This window comes from Stegodyphus dumicola, chromosome 4 (assembly GCF_044657685.1).
Source record: "Stegodyphus dumicola isolate Sdum_Otavi_A_Nest chromosome 4, ASM4465768v1".
NCBI classification, from domain to species: domain Eukaryota; kingdom Metazoa; phylum Arthropoda; class Arachnida; order Araneae; family Eresidae; genus Stegodyphus; species Stegodyphus dumicola.
Genome location: NC_140771.1, coordinates 23,647,174 through 23,661,767, shown reverse-complemented (window position 1 = coordinate 23,661,767; position 14,594 = coordinate 23,647,174). Strand labels below are relative to the sequence as shown.

Below are 14,594 nucleotides of genomic sequence, written 5' to 3'. Positions count from 1 at the left end.
AAATTGTGTGTTAAAGACTTGGTTTTTGCGCCACACATTTTAGGCTTAAAGTTTGAAATGTAGACAAAATATTTAGACAGTAATATGGCGCCGCGGAGTTTCTCACCAAAAATGTTTGGTGAGAAATTTGTCACCAACCGAGGGCATGTATAAGAGTAGTTCCGAATGTGTGCATATATATTCGTATGTATGTATGTGCATGTGCACACCCATATACATACATACATACATACGTTTTTTAATCTGGTCCTGATAATAGAAGAATATCTTACATTTTATCTAGTCTAAGTGTTATATGATAATATTAAAATGTATCTTTTATTTCAGGCTATAAGGCATGCTGAAATGAACTGCATTGATCAGGTGATATTTTGGTGCAAAAATAACAATGAAAATATGCAAGATGTGTTCAAACAGATCCATGTGTTTGTTACAGTGGAACCTTGTATAATGTGCTGTGCTGCTCTGAGATTTCTTTGTATCCTTACATATTTTTTTATCATTTATATAAGAATATATACATATATAGTACAAAGTCTGTAATCCGAACTCGTCTGAACTTCGGCGATTACAGATTAGGTTTTTTTCCGGATTATAGATCATCAATTTAAATCTGGTAAGATGGCATGCAGAAATAATACAATTAAAAATATGAAACCATAATTTATGAAATAAAGAGCAATTACGATCTAAAGAGTATCAAAATTTGCAAAAAAAAAAAAAAAAAAAACTCAATATTTATTTGTTTACTTTAGTAAACATTTCTATCAATGTAAGTTGTTTAAGTTGCTTCATTTTTTGTGCTAATACTTTCTCTTTAATTCTATAAACAGACATAATTTCTTGTTCAGTTACAAAGTTCCACTGTTCAGGTCGTGTAATTGCTGTGTCGAGAATACCGAAATTTTTTAATTTTCAATAACGTTCTCTGTTACTTTCTTCACTATCGGAAGCGCACATGGGTAAACGCTTTGCTGGCTTTACACGCATAACCCGTGCATGCGTAAGTTTGTGCCTTTGAGGTCCGGATTATAGATCAATTCTGGATAATGGACGTCCGGATTAGGACTTTGTACTGTACTTGGAAAAATATGCGAAAAGGATATAAAAACCTAATATTTTATATAAAACAAATGAAATAAAGGAATGTAATAATTCCGATTGATTATCCAAGTGTAATAAATTAAAATTCAAGAAACATTGTATTTTTGATATTTTTTTTAAATTGGCTCACTGGTATAGGACCGGTAACTATTTAATATTCTTTTCTGTGGGAGGTCAAGATTATTCTGCTTATATTATTAATTCAGTGCTTCAGACAATTTTAAGCTTACAGAAACAGAATAAATCTGTCAGGAAAAAGTGTATTATCATAAGATGTCATTACCTCCTTTTGACAACATAAGCTAAGAGTCAGAAAATAATAATACAGCTTGGTACTATTTGATTTTCTCTGCCCCGTAGTCAAAATGGTGTCAAGTTTAAACTACCGTACAAAGTCTGACATACAGACGTCCAATATAACCTCAAAGCCACCACCAACCTTTTTTTTTTTTTTTTTTTTTTGTATGCTTTATGCATACGCATTCAATTCCCCCCTTCCCTTCTGTGCATAATAAAACATGTGGAGAGTCCCTATTCTTAATTTCACTTCAGCACTAAATAAAATACCTCATTATTGAAGAAACAATCATTTTAGCATAAATATGTATGATCAATAATTTGGCTCTGTTGCTGCATTTCTGCTTGGCATACATCTCAAACTAAAACATTCTACATACATACATCATTGATTTTACATTCTATTAATATTTACCTAATGGCAACCTGGCAAATCATTATTTAATATATTTTGCATGTTTATCAATGCATGACAACTTGAGTAATGACTCATGTAGTGATGCCTAAACAATTTTTTTTTTTTTTTTTTTTTTTTTTTGTTAGTAATTGAATAATAAAAAGTATGGTAACTGTTGACATTACGCTTGGTGATGATTACAGATTTAAGTTAAATGCGGTAAGAAATGTTGATGAGAAAAATTTAATAAACATTTCTTTCCATATGCTAAAAATAGATTTTGTTAATGATATTTATAGACCAAAAGTTTGCATTTAGTGCTATTTGAATTAAGAATAACTGATTTGTTATTCATGTAAACCCAAAACCAGTGCTTGGTCTCGTATGGCCGCACCGGGCAGCAGAATTTAGGACCCACAGGGAATGCATCAGGTGGTAAGAGGCCGTTCCCACTCGTTTATCTGAGCTAACGGAGTCAGGTCCATGTGTCAACTATGCCTGCAGTTCAGATTTTCCAATTTGCTGCCCTGTGGGAAAAAAATTGGTTTTGGAGATGAGTCAGCTACATCAGTTGTCTGCGTTAGTTCAGATAAACCCCAGTGGGAATGGTCCGTAAGATACCTAGTGCCCACTCTCAATAAGCCTTCAGTATATGTGGGAATTTACTTATTCAGGACTCAGATAAGCCTTAAGAATATGCAAGAAATGGGTATAAGCATAATAAATAACTAAATTAATACAATTCAAGCTTTATTGTCTCATTGCGTGATAGAAGCAAGATGAAATTTAGCAGAACAACTTGTCGTTAGTCGCCAATCGCATGATACATCGCCAAATATGTATAGTGGATGATAGCTAAATTTTATGATAACCGTGAATTTTAAAGGTTTTTGGATATCGCAAACGAAAGGTGAAATTTTTCAAATTAATGGATTTTGTACAGAAATGCGGAGAAGCGGTAATAAATGAAGTTTTTCATTGTGATAACAATGCTCCACAATCATCAGTCAATTGATGGAGGGCAAAATCTGTAGTATGGTTCTAGATCCAGCAAATGCCATTACCGATAGTGAAGAAAGTGACAGAGAAGTTACTGAAAATGAAAAAATTTCGATTGACAAGTTAGTCGGAATTCTGGGCGCAGCAATTACAAGATTTCAACAATGTAACTGAACAAGAAATTGTGTCTGTCTACAGAATTAAGGAGAAAGTATTAGCACAATAAACGAAGCAACTTGAATAACTTACATTGAAAAAAAATTTGTTTAATAAAGTAAACAAATATTAAGCTCTTTATATATATATACACACCCTTTAGATTATAAATGCTTCATTATTTCATAAATAACGATTTCATATTTTTAATTTTATAATTTCTAGATGCTATCTTACTAGATTTAAACTGATGATCTAATATCCGGAAAAATCTGGAATTGTGGAAGTCCCGATGAATACAGATCTTGGACTTTGTACTGTACTTATATGTAGTTTGTGGGTGCTATAACCCTGCAATTGTTTTTAATATGGCATTAAAAGACATCTTACCCAGAGGAGTTCCATATGAATTTTGCAAGATATGACTAGATGATTGTGAGTCGTACCCCCTTTGATTTTTGTTTTGCCATTTAACAGAGCATCCTACTCTTTTCATATATTGGGTGTGAGCACCTGTTGTTGGGTCAACAAAAGTAAATACAGTACAAAGTCCGTAATCCGGACTCGTCAAGACTTCAACGATTCTGGATTAGGGTTTTTTCCAGATTATAGATCATCAATTTAAATCTGGTAAGATGGCATGCAGAAATTATACAATTAAAAATATGAAACCATAATTTATGAAATAAAGAGCAATTATGATCTAAAGGGTATCAAAATTTACAAAAAAAAAAAAAAAAAAAAAAAAAAAGCTTAATATTTATGTGTTTACTTTATTGAACATTTCTTTCAATGTAAGTTGTTTAAAATGCTTCCACAAAAATTCAAAAAAGTTCCTTTTTCTTTTTTGTGTCATCCAATGCCATACTCCTTGCATAATTTTGAGACAGATATGCCTTTATCCATTTTTTGCAGCAATTCCACTTTTTGTTTGATGGATATCGAAACATGCTTTCACTTTGTAGATCCTTTGACAGTTCCAGAATTGAAACTCTTTTTGACATAATCGAAAGTTCAAGCTTAATTTTTATATAATTGCTATAACAGTCTGCAAGAAATAATAAGCCGGATCCAATTAGAAGATTAAGGATCAGCGCAATCTGTAACAGTAGCTGAAATGCCTTAGAATCGGTAAAGATAATTTTAGCCTAGCTTATACCGTCCATTATACATTAAACGCGCATGCGTAAAGCATACCAAAGAAAAGTTTGTGGCTTTGATGTCCAGATTATAGATCATTCTGGATTATGGACTTTGCACTGTACATGATTTACAATTAAATGGCTGTAACCAGCCTTTTCAAGCTCATCTATTTTATAGGCTCGCTAACAACCTAAATATATTGTCAAACCTGTCATGGTCTATAATTATTGATATCAATGTCCTTGCTTTCTGATATGGAACTTGAACAGGAAAGCACTTGCCACTTTCACGGCATAACCTGCCAGATATCCACAGTTGTCGAAGTACTCTTACAGCGTTATTTTTTCACCGTATAAAAAAACTCTCAATTTTGACTATTTCTCCAGGCTCAACTCTTCATCCTTTTAGGTTGGCGAGATCTAGGGAATCCAGAAAACAAATCTCTGTCATAAAATTTTTCTAGTCAGTCATGGTATTTTGATGCATGTTGAGTTGTTTATCACATCACTTAAGTGATGTTTGTTCCTCTGTCCAACAGTAGATGAAACACAGCGCTGTTAGGAATGGTATTCTGGAACCACTAAACCAGTTGTCAAATTGAATATTTTTTCTTTGTTTACAACTTTTCGTGTTGTACCTCCGCATACATTCATTTACATATAATCTCATTTTTTGGCCATTTGCACATTTATCGATTGTGAGGTGATATATCTTTTTCCTGAAAAAATTATGCAGCATCTTCCTCACTTCTTAGTAAATTAAAAATTGTCAGCATTTTTTATACAATGTTTAAATTGAAAAATGACTGCTATGATATTGTGCTGTTCATTAAATTTGGCAAATAGAAATCAAAAATGAAAGTATCGGTTTTTACATAATTATTTAAATTGAAAAAAGACTTATGATATCGCATGGTTCATCAAATTTGACAAATATAATTTGAAAGTGAGAGTACTTCTAAGATTTTTTTTCAGATTTAATAAAGTTGCCTTTCTCTTCATGAAGCTGTGCATTTCACATACTCTGCTATGATCCATATAATGTGGCATCATTACATTTTATCTTTTTGTGATTTTGCTCTAGTAAACAAGGTTACCTGTTTGATTGGACATGTTTCCTTTTGCATAAAATAGACAGGCTGGAATTTATTTCTTTCACATCCTTTAGATCTTTGATTTACCTCTTGCAGTTAAACCAGGAAGTAGAAATATAGATGGTCTGTCTAAAGATTAATGATCTTTATGTTAGAAATTATATTACTAGTTGTTGTAACATTGTGATATGAATAAGTTTTTATTGTGAATAAGATCATTTGTTTTATTGCATTTTGTATGCCTATAACATGTTTTTTTGTGAAACTCTTTATTTCTTAAATCAAAACAAGGCATTTCTGATGTGACATATGGTTGCATAAATGACAGATTTGGTGGTTGTGGAACTGTACTTTCTGTGCATGATGACAAGGTTTTTTTCTCAGGTGATACATTAAAGGTAAGTATTAAAAATACTGCCATTTTTGTCTTGTCTAATATATCTGATAGATATTTTCAGTATAAGTTAAACACAACTTTTTGTTTTATGGTGTATTAAGTATTTATAATTTTTTTTTTTTACATAATGTTCTGTAGCTTGCAGGATATATGAATAATTATACTATTCTTTGTTTAAAAGTATTTTTTTCCTTTTGATTAACTTTTAGTTTTCCATGCATGTTTTACATTATTGAATCCAGGTATGCTATCAATTTTTTTAATCACCCTTTAAAATTAAGAGCAACAAGAAAATAAATAAAATTGAAATTGTTTAAAATTAATGTTTACTCTTTTTTATCATATAGTTCACCTCAAACATCAAAAGTTAACTCATTATAACTATCTGCTTGTTAGATAAATAGAACTAGAAAAAATTACCATTATTTAATTTGATTTTTTATTATGTAATAGTTATCCCTTGCTCAGTGGTTCTGTTCCATAATAAAGCAATGTATGGTAAGCCTATTTGCAACCCTATCTGCAGTCATGCTAGAACCTTAAGACTAACATTGAAATTTACATTACAACATTTTTTCTGTTATTTATAATTATGCACATTCCTAAATAATGCCAAAATATTTTAAATCCCTTTTCATATTAACAGATTAAGGTCTAGAAATACAGAGAAATTCATTAATAAAGTATAACTCTCCAAGTCTGTTTTGGAAGCATATGTGATAGTTACCAGTTTTTTTCATTTATATGGCAGCTTAATTTCTCTTCAGTCTATAAGTATCATAAAATTTAAAACTTTGTTTGCATTATTTCATATGAGCAAGGCCTGAGTCCATGTATGCACACAGGACATAAGCCTTAGGTGTTAGGATGTCTGCAAATTATCCTATACTTATCATCCCTTTATATATATATATATATATATATATATATATATATATATATATAATTTATTTCCTAAGCAGTATTGATTAATTGATTATATTATCTCCTAAGTTTAATTAAAGTAGAATTATTTTAAAAGTGTGCATCCATACTGGTAAGTTATATTTTGAAAGATGTTTTGAAGTAATTTGAAAGCAAAATGTTAATAATGTTTTAACGGGGACTGGAGTTAAATCATCACAAAGAATAATATTTCAATTGTAAAAGGAAAAATTAAAACATGTAATCATTGTCATTGATCAGAAATTAGTTGACTTTTCAAGGGGAACAAACCAACACCCGTTCAACGAACAATAATTGATAAAAATACGTAAATACGAAAGTCTTTACTCTAAAAAAGTTTTCGTTAGTTTCGTCTACTCTTTAAAGTTAAAACCAAACCGGCAATTCTAGTCAGGCCAAATATTTCCGCGAATAGTAGGAATTATGAACCAATGCTGATACTCAAAGAACTTATTCTCATGAAGCATTTTAGTCATTTAGTCAATTCAATTTGGAGTAAAAATCAATTACTGTAGAGAAATCCTGTAAAACTCGAGTAAACTTCCCCGACACTTTCATCTTTATGTATTTGAGTACTATATAATTTGTAGAAATTAAACATTGGAAATTGTCATTATGAAATCGAATTCAAAGTAAAGTTGAAATAAACATAGAAGATTATAAAAAAGATAAATAATGCAAACTTTGTAAAAGCAAATCAAAGAAAATATAAAAATAATATAGAAAATAATATAAATAAGATCAGTGAATGTACATGAAGATATAAAGGCCAGAAAGGTATTATATATATATATATATATTTGTGTTATGCCTTTATGCAAGAAAAGTGATTATTGAGAGTTTTGGGAAAACCCTTAGTTGATTAGCCGATTAGCCAGGCTTTGCATTTGGGTACTGTATTTCTGATGAGACTAATTATTATGATATAATTATTATACTGTTTGTCCCTGGTAAAAATGATTACTCCATTAATAGCTTTTTTTCTTGCTTAGAAATTGCTTGCAGTTTGCCATTAAAACATTCTTCATTTATTATCAACAAATGGTGATTTTGAAGGCCAGTTTTAAAGGCCAATAAACATAGTAAATACAAAGTTAGCAAGATCTAATTTATATAGAATACTCATCTACGTAGCGTATTCGGAAACTAAGTATCGTTTCATTCTAGCGCTGTGGTAGGCGTCCCGCGCATGCGCACTAGTCTTTCTTGTTCACTGACTTTCAATTGTCGCCATTTTGGTTGCTCTATGTTGTGTTTTCAGTTTGCTGTGCACATTCAAAATGTTTAAGACAATTAGTTCTCCCGCTGACTGTGAGATTTGTGCCGTGATTAAATTTTTGATCGCGAGGAGTGTTAAACCGGCCGAAATTTATCGTCAAGTGACAGAAGATTACGGTGAATGCACGATAAGTGATGGAATGGTGAGAAAGTGGCATAAGAATGTTTAATGCAAGTCGAACAAATGTCCACGCTGAGGATCGGAGTGGTCGGCCTTCTGTTGTCACCGATGATTTGGTAAGGAAAGTTGACGAAGCAATTCATGAGAACAGACGCTTCACAATGACAACTCTTTCAGAGGCATTTCCACAAATTTCACGTACTGTTTTGTTCGAAATTGTGTCTGACCGCTTGAATTATCGCAAAGTGTGTTCCGGATGGGTTCCAAAAATGCTCACTAATGTTCACAAAGTGACTTGGTAGTGCCCTGACATTTCTCACGCAGTACAGTGATGAGGGAGAAAACTTTTTAAACCAAATTGTGACAGATGATGAAACTTGGGTGTGTCATTTCACACCAGAAGCGAAACAACAATCGATGGAGTAGAGACACACTCATTCTCCGAAAAAACAAAAGTTCAAAGTGACAATGTCATCTCAAAAAATCATGTGAACTATCTTTTGGGATAGGAAAAGCATTTTGTTTACTGAATTTCTTCCCAGAGGTAAAACCATTAATGCGGCATGATATTGTGAGACTTTAACAAAACTAAAGCGTGCCATTCAAAACAAACGAAGAGGAATGCTCAATAAAGGAATTGTGTTGCTCCATGACAATGCTCGTCCCCATACTGCTGGTGTCACTCAATCGTTAATTCGACAGTTTCATTGGGAGCAGTTTGATCACCCGCCGTACAGCCCGGACTTGGCGCCGTCCGACTATCACTTGTTCCTGCACATGAAGCGCGAGCTTGGTGGCAAGCGCTTTGCATCAGACGATGACACGAAAAATGCTGTGGAATCGTGGTTATCGAAACTGGCGGGAAGTTTCTTTGACGATGGTATACAAAAACTGGTCACCTGCTATGACAAGTGTTTGATCATTGGCGGAAACTATGTTGAAAAATAGTTTAAGACATGTATTTTCATGTAAAAATAAAATTGGATTCGGAAAAAATTGTTTTACTTTTTTTTTTTTTTTTTTTTTTTTCAAAACGGTACTTAGTTTCCGAATACGCCTCATATTTCAGTGAGAAGATTTTGTTGCAGAATAGTGTGATACATTAAAAAAATAGTGCCAAATTTGCTTGTTTTAGGATTATCGTATGTTGTTTTAATTTTAGTTGAATATTTTCATACTTATCCATTAAAAGATACTCATGATTCCAGCTGGCACACATTTACGGCAGTCTATCTTAATTAAAATAATAATAATAATAATAAACTTATTGGTTTCATGATGATGTGTTTCCATTATATCTTCCCGTCTTCCCCCCTTTCTTTTTTCTACTTTCATTTGAATAGCCCGCCTGCAACGAAGCATTAAAGTTCCTGAGCACTGGTAGTCCAGGGTTCAAATTTAATTGAACAGGCTGCCTGCATGGGTGTTTTCTGAGTTTTCCCATATGTAACATGTGTACAAGCCACTTTCCCTTAGAAAGTCCTTCTTAATGGCATCCCCTTCCCTTTGGCAGATAGCCCCATCATCAAATAAACCAAAAACCTTCATCCGAACAATATATACCTCTCAAAGGTTCTTTGGTTTTATCTACCCAGCCATAAGAATGTTTATGTGAAAAAATAATAAAGATCTGAATAAGTTAATAAAAATCTGAAAGCTTTCAGATTTTATATTATGCAAAAGGATTTTTTTTTTTAACGTTTTTCGTGTTACCTTTACTTATTAAATACCATGTTCTTTGCACTTAAACCATAAAATTCAATTCAACAGCAATATCACAAAATGTTTAAAAGAGCATATCTTTAGAATTTCCAATACACAGTCTCATGTGCTGGAGATAGAAATGCCCTCCCCCCTCCCGGTACAGTGTTGCCATTGCTCGCTTTGAAATCATCGAGTTTGTTAATCAAAAATTCTTTAATATTTGACGAAATGTTTTACCTTTACTTATTAAATATCATGTTCTTTGCACTTAAACCATAAAATTCCAAGCTTGATCCAATGTGCTAAATATTGTAACCTATTTATATTGCATCATTCTGTGTTATCTTGGCTTTAAAAAAAAAAAAAAAAAGAATTGCACAAATTTGCCATTGTGCATTTCTTTGGCATTGCACCTATTAAAATTATGTATATCGGGAGAACAAATAAGTTTCCGCCAATATTTTTATCAAAAATTGAGCATTTAATGTAAAAGATTGGTATGTTATGTTTAATTCAAAGTATTGTCCATCACTAATCACTAATTTTTCCCATCTTTCTGGCAGCTCATGGATACCACATCAGAATAACATTTTGCCATTTGAGACTATCCACAAATCAGTCCAATTTTTGGTATCGTCATATGATGTGAAGTGCTGCTGAGACAGGCCATGCATCATCAATTGAAACAAGTAATAATCAGAAGGAGCAGTGTCTAGTAAATACAGCGGAGAAGGAAAATTTTCTTATAGAGTGTTTCCGAGTAGGTTTTGACAGCAAGAATAATTTTGTCATGTCTGGAGTAGGAGTGGGCACATTTTTCTTTGAGTTCTTGGCTCAGTCTCATCAATTGTGTTTGATGGAGGGGTCCAATAATGGCTCTGTTTGGTTTGAGCAACTCATAATACATGCCACCAAGTTGATCCCGCCATATACACAGCATGATTTCTTTTCTATGAATATTCATCTTGGCTATCAATGCTGAAGCATGGCTAGGTGGTCCCCATGATATGCAAAAAACCCTTTCATTTGTGCCTGGCAAGCAGCATTTCACAGGTAAAAAATCAGCATTCAATGTTTCTCAGCTTCAGTTCATATGGAACCCAATTTCCTTGCTTTTGAATCATTCCTAATGATTTTAAATGATGTGAAATTGCTTGTTGAGTCACTCAAGTTCTATTTGCTTTGACAAGAATCTTCATTTAATAATGCTTTCAATTTTTCATCTTTGTACACTTTCATCCTTCCACTATGTTCTATGTCTTCAACGTCAAATTCACTGTTCTTAAAATTTTGAAACAACCCACAACAACCTCTCTCACTTAAGGCAACCCTCACCATATGTGCTTCTAGAAGCAATCAATACATCTCAGCTGCAGATTTCTTCAAATTAAGGAAGTAAATCAAAAGTTCCCACCAATGATGCTTATTTGGCTCAAAACTCGATATCTTTGCACGTAAAAAGCAAAATTGTTAATATTTCAAGATTATGTTGTTAGCAGACGTCCGACCTTGCAATATGATGTTTTACATCATATAATTTTAACTGTAAGTTATTGGTGGTGCCACTTTTTGTCAAATGCCAGAAACTCTTTTGTACTCGCAGTATTATGTTCATTGTGTATAAGATTATTTCCATGACTTTTTTATATATAGTTGTGGTTGCCATCATGTAGTTGGATTTTGCACCAACTTTTAACGTTTGGCGCTCAGTAACCTTGTTAACATAAAAGTACCAATAATCACAATAAACATATGTTACTAAGTTGACCAAATCAAAATGAAAACATATTTTTAGTATTCAAAAATGAATATAGAATGTTTAAAATGTATTTGCAAATGGTAAATGCAATTTTAGTTGGGGTTTAAAATAGTGTATTGTAACTTAATCTGTAGTAGTAGTAGTAACGGAGGACGTGGGCAACATCCCTCTACCATTAGGGTTAATCGGTTCTGCCCACGTCTGCCCTTGTCTAGTGTTTATTAATAATTTTTAAATTTTTACATTGCCATATATTGTGGCTGTTTAAAAATAAAGTCAGTATTTATTTTTCGTAATCTGAATGCATGTACACTGCTCGGGGGGGGGGGGGGGAAACAAAGGAGGACAGTTCTATATCTCCCATTCTACTGTGCTGATTTACGAAATTCAAATTGCGTTCTTTATGTCTCGAAAGCGCGACTTAGGATATATATTAGATTTATGTATAACACTATTCTAACATAGGTATTTTGACACAAAATCAGCCTTTTTCTGAAATAACATACCATGTTTTTTCACATATTTCAATTCTACGACTCAAATTATGCCTAGATACTAAATTTTGTAAAATTTGGTGCGAAATTTATGGAGAAATTCAATAGTTTATGTTGGCACTTTTTTTCAATTGCGCCAAGAATAGTTCATTTGGTGAACTTCTTAATATATGACAACCTATTTTTTCCCTTTCTACCTCGTGCGTGAGGGGGAAAAGTCACGATCATTCCTTTTTTCAGATAATGGTCTTTATATTATATTTTTAATTATAATTGTTATTATTTTATGTATTTTTTCTTTTTCGAATTTCATTTTAATTGTTTAACTTGCATGGTTTCTTTCAAATAACTGTTTTAAAAATTTCTATTTACTCATTCAAACTGCGTAGTTTAAATCAAACGTGCATCATTTTTTTAATAGTTTTCTTTATACTATATTTTTAGTCATAGTTACTATTTTAGGTAATTTTTAAATTTTTAGACTTTTATTTTAATTGTTAGTGTTGCATTGTCCTTTCAGATAATTATTTTAAAATTTTCTATTTATTCATTCGAACTGAGCATTTTAAATATATTTATTAATTTAAATTTTCCAGAATTTGATTTTATTTATTTGAATTGCGTTTCTTTCGGAAGAAAACTTTGTAACCCAGATTACGATGCATTTGAAAACTGCATATATTAAAAGAGAAAATACAGTAAAGCACAGTTAACACGCCTTTCAATGTTCCGTTCAGAAAATATATATATAAATAAGTGAGATGTATAACTGACATTTTAACTTAGGATGACTTGAATACTGCTTTAAACAGTTTAATCATTGTGCCCATTCCTTTACACAATTTTATCCTACATTTGGTTTCTTAAAACACTAGTCATATGTTAGTCAAATATTTTATTTTTGAATTCACAAGAATCAAATATCATAAGATTAAAAAGTTTTAAATTAAAAAAATAAAAAATTTTATTCAAAAATTTATTTTTCTTCTCTTTTTCTTCAGGCATTCTGCTTCATTCTTGCTCTTTTTCTTTAGGCATTCTGCAAGTAAGTATATTAAAAAGCATCCAACTTTTCGAAACATCTTGGTATTTCTGACAATCATTTTATATAAAGTTATCACCTTCCATTTCATAAAGGCCCACAAACAGCCGAGCAGTAAAGTCGCTGAACACTGGTAGTTCACTCCGGCATTCGAATCCCGGTAAACAGGCTGGTCGCATGGGCATTTTCGTGGATTTTCTCATGTGTAACATGTATGCCAGCTGGTTTCCCTTAGAAAGTTCTTCCCGAAAGCATTATTCCTTTTAGGCAGATAGCCCTGCTGTGCTGTAACTTAATAATCCAATTCAATCCATTTTATCAGTATTTGGGCCCTCCAGCGGCCGAGCGGTAAAGACGCTGAACACTGGTAGTTCGGTCTGAGGTTCGAATACTGTGAACGGGCTGGCTGCATGGCCGTTTTCATGGTTTTTCCCATGTGTAACGTGTATACAAGCCAGTTTCCCTTAGAAAGTCCTCCACAAAGGTATCCCTCCCTTTAAGCAGATAGCCCTCGTGTGCTTTGTCATAATTGAATACTTCTAATCCATCAGTATTTGGTCAAAGCCTTTATCAGTCTTTAGAGGCTAAGCATTTTGAAGGTATGAGATGAAAGGAAAGACTGGTTTCATCAAGAGGTTTTGGTTTATTTAATTATGACAAAGCACACGAGGGCTATCTGCCTAAGCGGAGGGATGCCTTTCGTGGAGGACTTTCTAAGGGAAACTGGCTCGTATACACGTTACACATGGGGAAAACCACGTAAACGCCCATGCAGCCAGCCCGTTTGCGGTATTCGAACCTCGGACCGAACTACCAGTGTTCAGCGACTTTACCGCTCGGCCACTGTTTCATCAGGAAGAAAAAAAAGAACGTCTTTAGGTGACATCCACGTACATTGCTAAATAAACTCCTGAATCTTCAAATAATTCGACTGAGAAATCATGGGATTCACCGTTTATGATACAATAATAACGTAATAACTTCTATAATGTAATTTAAATTTATACAACTGTATAGTCTAAAACAAGTCGCACTTCACTTTAGTCTGCAATGCTATCATTTTTGTCTTTTCTGTTAACACAAGCTGAATTGATGGTATTTGGTAGTATATACGTCCAAGTGTTTTCTCTTTGAACATCTAAATTCTTTGAAGTATCCTGAAAGTATATTCAAAAGCGTCCAACTTTTTGAAACATATTGGTATGTCTGACAGCCATATTTCCCTTCAAATTTTTACTTACTTTTCTCCCTAATTTTCTTCTTTTCTCGTACAGTTATTTTCAGTACTCACACAAGAAAATTAAGATTTTTCGATTGCTAGACTTCCATAAATTTTGCATTCTTGTCAATTTTTTTAAAATATCAATTACATGAATTGCATTTCAGCTGAAGACAGCTTTTCATTTTCTAGTCATTTTAACTATAAATAAAGTTTAAAGCAAAGTCCAAAGGATAAATATTTTAATTAAAAGATTTTTTGCTAAATGACAAAGAAATAAAATAGTCCAGCAGTGTTTATTCTGTACCACTGAGTGACCCGTTTCTTATATATTCTTATATATATATATATATACTTTTTTTATACAATCTATAATGCGAGAGAAAAATTAGCCTCTTAAAACATTCTTTCTAAGAGGATTAACTGCTTCCCTTACAAATTTTTTT

The 14,594-nt window shown here is 32.5% G+C and overlaps 1 protein-coding gene across 4 annotated transcripts in view; it reads left to right on the top strand.

The window, feature by feature from the left end:
* LOC118186590 (tRNA-specific adenosine-34 deaminase catalytic subunit ADAT2) overlaps positions 1-14,594 on the top strand; it is a 45,874-nt gene that overhangs the window by 6,759 nt on the left and 24,521 nt on the right. For all 4 annotated transcript variants that reach the window (XM_035356700.2, XM_035356697.2, XM_035356698.2 and 1 more), the window contains 2 exons: positions 328-478; positions 5,481-5,587. In XM_035356700.2, the coding sequence (XP_035212591.1) occupies positions 328-478; positions 5,481-5,587 (258 nt within the window). The remainder of the gene's footprint in view (positions 1-327; positions 479-5,480; positions 5,588-14,594) is intronic.